General features: G+C 39.5%; 1 protein-coding gene across 9 annotated transcripts in view; it reads right to left on the bottom strand.

Annotated features, from left to right (window-relative positions):
• The window catches only part of LOC123498954 (agrin-like), an 849095-nt gene that overhangs the window by 16214 nt on the left and 824585 nt on the right, over positions 1 to 8296 (bottom strand). For all 9 annotated transcript variants that reach the window (XM_045246556.1, XM_045246559.1, XM_045246558.1 and 6 more), the window contains 5 exons: positions 3821 to 3979; positions 3489 to 3613; positions 2926 to 3067; positions 2171 to 2409; positions 841 to 994 (listed from right to left, as the gene is read on the bottom strand). In XM_045246556.1, the coding sequence (XP_045102491.1) occupies positions 841 to 994; positions 2171 to 2409; positions 2926 to 3067; positions 3489 to 3613; positions 3821 to 3979 (819 nt within the window). The remainder of the gene's footprint in view (positions 1 to 840; positions 995 to 2170; positions 2410 to 2925; positions 3068 to 3488; positions 3614 to 3820; positions 3980 to 8296) is intronic.

Below are 8296 nucleotides of genomic sequence, written 5' to 3' on the forward strand. Positions count from 1 at the left end.
CTTGAAGGAAAGTTACGGTTACATTCGTCTAGATAAAGGAAAGGTGCCTCATATTTAGCAGTATGTCTTTGAAGAATGTCAACATTGTGTAATAATCAATGATAAAATATACTTTCAGCTTATGGAAGATTAACGATTTAATATAAAGAGAATAATGTTATCTGATGCAATGTATTTAGCGTGCTGCAAAGTCTGACTAATATTACAGTCAGTGAAAATACTGATCATTCAATTTTAAGATAAATGCCAGACACAGAGTCATAACTCATTCTTTCAGTTTGGTAATGAAGCACTATACAACAGACAATATCCCAAATAAATACAAAATATTATTGTACAATGAAGAAAGACCCACTTGTTCAATAAAAGCTTATATCTCTGGCATTCCTGATGGATCAGTGGAGACAACAGATGCAGGACTTGGCCAGCAGGGAGCACCAGGCTCCCTGAGGACCATGACCTCACTGGCAGTTCAATATATTGATAAAAGAGTGCATAGAATAGAATAGAGCGAGGCTAAGAGGGCGTGGTGCAGGTGTTTGCGGCACGACACAGACACAGGCGTGCTCCCCTCCTTCCCTCTCTCTTTTGTATCACCTCCCCTTATCCCCATCCTTGTCCCAAACCACTAAGTCACACTCCTCTCCATCCTTCTGGATCAACCTCTTCTTAACATATTTAACAATACATATCTTGCAGTTATGCTAGCTTGTTAATATCTAATCTGAGTGCTATGGGAAACTAAGCTTAGATTAAATTACTGCATCTATCTTCTATGGTGAGGTGTCCAGCAAGTAAGGAGAGGAGCATGTACTTGGCAACTGTTGAGGACTCTCTTACCTGGTAACAGGCAGGGTCCCAAGGCATCCACCACCACATCCTTTTGGTATTGGCAAGCAAAGAGCCGAAGGTGGCACTCGCTAGGGTATGTCTCCCCATCAGTACCACACACAGGAGGAGCAGATGAAGAGTCCTCAGGGCAGTGGGCTTCACACTAGGGGAGGTTAAGGGCTTCCATTACTTACACATACTATTTGTGTGCATACTGTAACATAAATTATGTACGTACTATATATACATAGTTATCTTTTTCTTTTTCAATAAAACACATGTTACTTCGGTTTTACTCAAGATGTGAGTTAGGGAGGTTACAAATACATATATGGTTTTTTACTCAACTCTAAAATATTCTTATTTTTTCCACTGGAAAAAAAATTACATAACAAAGATTGTTACCCACATAATAATTACAAGGCAGCACATTTAATTTGAAGTGTAGCAGTGGTGGATCCAGGGAGGGGGTGAAGCAGTGAAAGGGCTGAAGCCCACCACATATTTTTGTTTACTATGAGCAAAGGTGTATATATATATATATATATATATATATATATATATATATATATATATATATATATATATATATATATATATATATGGTATAAAGTAACAGGTGTATACAGAACAGTAATGTAACAAGGCTCTCTGAAAAAAGCTTTTATTTGTTCTTATTGAGCAAAGCTTATCTAATTTAAGTCATATTAATAATTTATCACTGCTCTTATTAGTTATTCATAAAAATATTTCTGCATATAACTTAAATATGTCATCAAGACTGCCAAGTAAAAGAACCAACTGATAATGCTCACCACCAATCTCAAGGGGTACAAGAATTCTGGTAGCCCCAAAAAAACTTTGATCTTGGATCCACCACTGAAGTGTAGTACTGTGTGGTTTATTGAAATAATAAATAATTTAAGTAGCTACGAAACAGGAACCAGATTAACTGGAAAAGCTTAGAAAGTTCATCAAAAAACATATTTCAAATTGTTTTACCTACTGTAATATAATGGAAAATTTGGCACTAGTGTTGGTTTTGCATACATGTTCTATTTTTTGTGGTAACTCACAATCTGCTTGCTCAGAGTATGGAGGGTTGACATCTATGCAAAATATGATGCGGACAAACCTGGCACGACGAGGGAACAAATTCGCGTGTTTCACGAAGTTTGCTTTGCACATCCTGACATCACCGAGAATACTGAGGTCTGAAGGATGGTTACTGAGATCACTGAAGTGACATACTATTTAATGCATGTAACTACGAATTACTAAAGCGAATAGTGGGGAGAATAAAAGAAACGTACCCTGTAGCTTTGAACCGTACACTAACCTTGCACTCTGCGTGTGTCTGGTGCTCGAGGCATCGGGCTCCGAAGTAACACTCAAGCTCTGAGCAGGTGCGGGCAGGTAAAGAGGTGTCACTCTGGGTGCGGCATCCCTTTGGCCCCAACACAAGGCCTTCAGGACAGATGTTACACTTCTTTCCTCTGATGCCTGGCTTGCACACACACTGCCCCGTCATCTGCTCGCAATCATCCCGCACCGATCCGAACAGCGAACAACCACATGCTGTCAGGAACCACCATCCAATTGTTTTATATAGTAGGTAAACAATACGTGGGTTTGGAATCACATTGAATATGTGATCCATTAATTGTGACATGTGATATCTAGTGGTATCTCTTGTTTCTTGATATTTTAACAAGGCTACAGTAGGTAGTATAATATATTCATAACTAAAAACCACTCATTAAGTGCTTAGTTAAAGAAAAGCAATACAGTATTTCTATTATACTTCCTAGATATAATTAAGATCATATTTCTAATTTGCATTAACAATCAATTAAATCATATGTTTGGCTTCCATTATTACAGTGAATAACTTGAAAACATCATTTTGAAATGTACCAATGGGCATCAATAATATGTGATAAACAAGTAAGAAAGTCTTTACATATTCGATCAGGTGACAGGTGGTTCTTTCTTGGATGAGCCAAAAGGTAAAATTTGTCAACTCCACAGCTAATGTAATTTTTCTCTTTCCGTTGTGCTGTAACTGAAAAAAAAAAAAAGGAAAAAACTCACGCAGGCATCCTGTATTGCCGTGCTGTATCATGGGTAGCCCCCAAAAGCCCGGCTCGCAGCGGTCACACTTAGTGCCACCCACTCCAGGCTTACAGCGACACTGGTTGGTAACAGGATCACACACCGCGTCGTGAGCACCCAGCTGGAAATGTCCGGCAGCATGATAATTAAGGGACTGGAGGTATCAGTATGTCAGTATACATGTAATCGTATTGTGTGAGTTTAAAAAATATCATCTATTATTGAAGAGGAGTGGCACCGCCGAATTAAGAGGTCATATCCCATTTCTTCCAAAAGGAAAGAACTGTAGTACATAGGTAGCAGAAGGTTGGAGTCCGATAAAGAGTTAAAAGAAGGAAGCATTAGGGTCCATATTGGCTGAGGCAATCAGAAAAAGGGTCTGAACATCGCTGAAATGATGTTGCAATCTGCTCACATGTAACCACAGAAGGAGACACGCGAAAGGTTCAATGAATTTTTTTTCTATCTTCACAACTTACTTGACGCCTCCTGACAGTGAAGAAGAGAGGAAAACATTGAAATTCAAAGCTAACAACACTCACCTTGTGACACTGGCAGATGGAAGGGCAGCCAGCGAAGTTAGGGCCAAGGGCTTCCGTCTTCCTGTCCGGGCAGCAGCCGTAGGGTCCCTCTCTGCAGGATGGCGCCACTTCCGTCACGTTTTCCTCTGTGGAGTATAAATAAAATAACTGATAAGTCTCAAAACTGTCTTGTGTTAGACGGTGAAGAGTATAAAGTTTTCGGTAGATTTGCAACAGGACAAAGAAAAAAATAATAATAAAAAATAATGATAATAATAAGTAAATCAAGTAACGAATACCAAGTCAGCAAAGGAACAGCCCTGCCGAGGCAGGCGAGAAGTAACGCTGTTCACCTTGGTGCAGTGGGCAGCATTTGGCGAAGGAGAGGGTCCAGTGGCAGTAGGATCCCGGAGTGCAGATTTCGGTGTCCGGTCCTTTGCCGCAGTAGAAGTCGCGTCCCGTGGCAGGATTCACCAGCGGCTCGTCTCCGTTGCAAGGAATCAACTCGAAATCTGCAACACAGGGCGGCAGTGCTGAGACACAGAACATTAAGAAGGGCAGCAGATGCTGATGTAATGTATAATACATAAGAATATCTTCAACCCCTCAGCTGCCAAAGTGTGTGTGTGTGTGTGTGTGTGTGTGTGTGTGTGTGTGTGTGTGTGTGTGTGTGTGTGTGTACTCTGGAAACAATTATTCATTTTCAAACAGTAATTTAAATAATTTGATTAAGGTGATTCCACGTCGTGATCTGACACAAAGCTTAATTAACACTGTAAACACTGAGTGAATGTGACCAGTTATGTTTATGCCTCTAATCACATCAGAAACGCCAAATTACGTGATTATTTTTGCTTAACAGACGATCTTGAAATGAGATACACAACATTTATGCTGTTAACACGTTTCTTTATCACATTAAAAATTGCCTCAATGACAACGCTGTTCGGGTTATATACATAACTGTGTGTGTGTGTGTGTGTGTGTGTGTATATATATATATATATATATATATATATATATATATATATATATATATATATATATATATATATATATATATATATATATATATATATATATATATATATATATATATATATATATATATATATATATATATATATCGTGTCCCATAACGTTAAAACAGCTACCCGCCAAGATGTCTTCCTCTAGATTTGAGAGCTGGGTGGCGTACTTGGTTAAGGCGGCTCGTGTTCGAATCCTTGCCAAACCAAGTTCCCTGGTGGGAGATGTAGCGTTCTCCCGCTAACCCTAGCAGTGCCACATGACCTAAACTGCTACGGCGCCTAATGGAATAATTTCCATTTTTTCCTCCAGTAACGATGCTGAAGCGGGGGTTGCTCTTCTTTTGGCGTACCGGAAGAGTCAACAGAAAAGAAAATACCTGTGGATACGTCCCTGGCTAAGTAGAAGGAAAGGAAGGAGTGTCTACCACATTCTAAATTAGTTTAAATTTGTCATAAGGAAATTGTTAATCTTAAGAAGATTCTGCACAATTGCGATCAAATCAAATCCTGACAAGTCTTCAATCCTCACCCTGCATAGAGGAAAACAGTTCTTGTAGAGTGGCAGCTATTTCGTCGAACGACGATTTGCCCAAGGTTTTTCTACTGTATAATTAATTCATGGGGTCACAGATGTCTTTTTTCTCTATATCTGGAGACCACAGTTTCAAAGCTTACTCCGTGACGTCACGACGTAACTAAAGTCGCAAATCGACTAGCAAGATCAACATGTTGGTGTTGTTTTGCGACTGCTTTCTGCAATCACTGGGCTCCGATTATGAGTCGGAAACTATACAATTTCAGTCGCAAATTGGCACGTGTGAACCCGCCTTTAACGTTAATGGGCCGTGCATTAATGTTAGTCGAACCCCAACATTAATCTAACCTAACATAATTTTCTTGCCCAATAACGTTAATATAACCATTATTCCTATTGGTCACGATATATATATATATATATATATATATATATATATATATATATATATATATATATATATATATATATATATATATATATTCACACACACACACACACACACACACACACACACACACACACACACACACACACACACACACACACACACACACACACACACACACACACACACACACACACACACACACACACACACACACACACACACACACACACACACACACACACACACACACACACACACACACACACACACACACACACACACACACACACACACACACACACACACACACACACACACACACACACACACACACACACACACACACACACACACACACACACACACACTTTGTATATTCAGTCACACCTTTCTGTTCTCTTTACACATGACAGGGAGTTTTAAAAGATCAGACAAATTTATGGACGGAGATGATAGGTGGAATGAGGTAGGTGTGTTCAACTGTTCATACAAGGAGTGCCTCTTGCAGCTTCCCTCATTTGCGTATGTTCTTACGTCAGGATTTCCATTCATAATTCATACACTAAGCTATCCAGAGAAGTGAACCTCATCCTTCGAGAGAACAAAAGAGTAATCTCTGGTATTAATGAAATACTTTCTCATCGAAAAGCTCGAAAAGTAAAAGTAAAAAAAAAAAAAAAAAAAAGTTAAACTGGGCATTCAAAAACACCGAAGAGGTGGAAAAAAAAGTCCATCAAATCCCACTGAAAGATTAAAGCAAGGGAATTACTGACGTGGTGTGCGTCTATACTTAAACACACGGAATTCTCTTCTTATGTATGTGATATCTGATTGGGTCCTATCTTTCAGGGAGGTGTATGCACATGCACCACAACACACACACACACACACACACACACACACACACACACACACACACACACACACACACACACACACACACACACACAAACACTTCAGTATAAATTGTACATGGAAATATATAACTATACTATATACAAATACACTGCTTTTATAATCATCCAGTTTGACAGACGAAAATTCAACCAACAATCTACTACATAAGGAATAATGATATTCACAACAATACACAATGATGATGATGATGATAATAATAACAATAATAATAATAATAATAATAATAATAATAATAATAATAATAATAATAATAATAATAATAATAATAATAATAATAATAATAATAATAATAATAATAATAATAATAATAATAATAATAATAATAATAATAATAATAATAAAAATAACAATAATAATAGTGATAATAAACAATAAAAATAATGATAACAACAAGAACAACAACAACAGCAAGAACAGCAACAGCAACAATAATGATATATAACAACAACGTACACGAAAGAAAACAAGTTGATTTAAGTATTTTTTTCAATGGATACTCGATTTATGGTACGGAGGAGGAGGAGGAGGAGGAGGAGGAGGAAGAATACAAAAACAAAGAAACACAAAGGAAGAACATATAAAAGCGTAAGTTTTGGCTCTTACGAGGCTCTTTAGGACATATAAAGGGTAGGAGAGGAGACTTGGATATGGCCTTGCTTTGGTATCATCATTAAAAATTTGTCAGCAGCAGCACTGATGGGCGTGCCTTGGCGGTTCCCTGCAGGCTCGAAGAGGGAACCAGTGGGAGAGGATGAGTCGAAATAAACAATGGCAAAGTTCTAAATTGAGATACAGGGGCAGGTTCAAGTGTGGTTAGGTAATTGTTGCGTAACGGGATGAGGACTGCCTGGATGTGTGTGTGTGTGGCAGGGACTGTAAGATCTTATGGTGGAGGGTCAGGGGAAAGTGACTAGAGGAGGGTTTATGGTTGCAGGTTGAGGAAGAAGGGATGGTTAGCCGTACAGTAGAGTCTTGTCAGGGAACATAATTATATTTTTTTGAAGTGATATTGTCAACTTCATTCTCAAGTCCACACTGAGAGAGCATGTTTACTGTGTGTGTGTGTGTGTGTGTGTGTGTGTGTGTGTGTGTGTGTGTGTGTGTGTGTGTGTGTGTGTGTGTGTGTGTGTGGGTGGGTGTATGTGAGCGTGATTTATTATTTTCTACAGGCAACATAAAAGGCGACCGCAACTTAATCACAATAGGTAAACGCGTGATGATAAAAATGACATAAGGCGATTTAGGCGAGTACAGAGGTAGTGATGCACCGGTAGGTATACAGATGAGCAGGTAAACAGCCTTAGCATCTTCACACTCGATGTACGTACGAGTTTCCTTAAGCAGTTTGTCAATGGTTGTGTCCGTGTTTTGTGTGCTTCGTGGCCAAACGCAGTAATGTAACAAGAGGAATGGCTGAAAACTTAATACATACACACACACACACACACACACACACACACACACACACACACACACACACACACACACACACACACAACGATCCTGTACCTCCTCCCTCCCTCTCTCTCTCTCTCTCTCTCTCTCTCTCTCTCTCTCTCTCTCTTTCTCTGTGTCTGTGTGTGTAATTCACCTCGGTCGTCTGCTGGTCACACAGCGAGTCTTCCCCATTACGGAGCGAGCTCAAAGCTTATAGACCGATCTTCGGGTAGGACTGAGACCACAACACACTCCACATACCGGAAAAGCGAGGCCACAACCCCTCGAGTTACATCCCGTACCTATTTACTGCTAGGTGAACAGGGGCTATACACATTAAGAGGCTTGCCCATTTGCCTCGCCGCTTTCCGGGACTCGATCCCGGACCCTCTCGATTGTGAGTCGAGTGTGCTAACCACTACACTACGCGATGTGTATGTGTGTGTGTGTGTGTGTGTGTGTGTGTGTGAGAGAGAGAGAGAGAGAGAGAGAGAGAGAGAGAGAGAGAGAGAGAGAG

This window comes from Portunus trituberculatus, chromosome 48 (genome assembly GCF_017591435.1).
Source record: "Portunus trituberculatus isolate SZX2019 chromosome 48, ASM1759143v1, whole genome shotgun sequence".
Taxonomy (NCBI): domain Eukaryota; kingdom Metazoa; phylum Arthropoda; class Malacostraca; order Decapoda; family Portunidae; genus Portunus; species Portunus trituberculatus.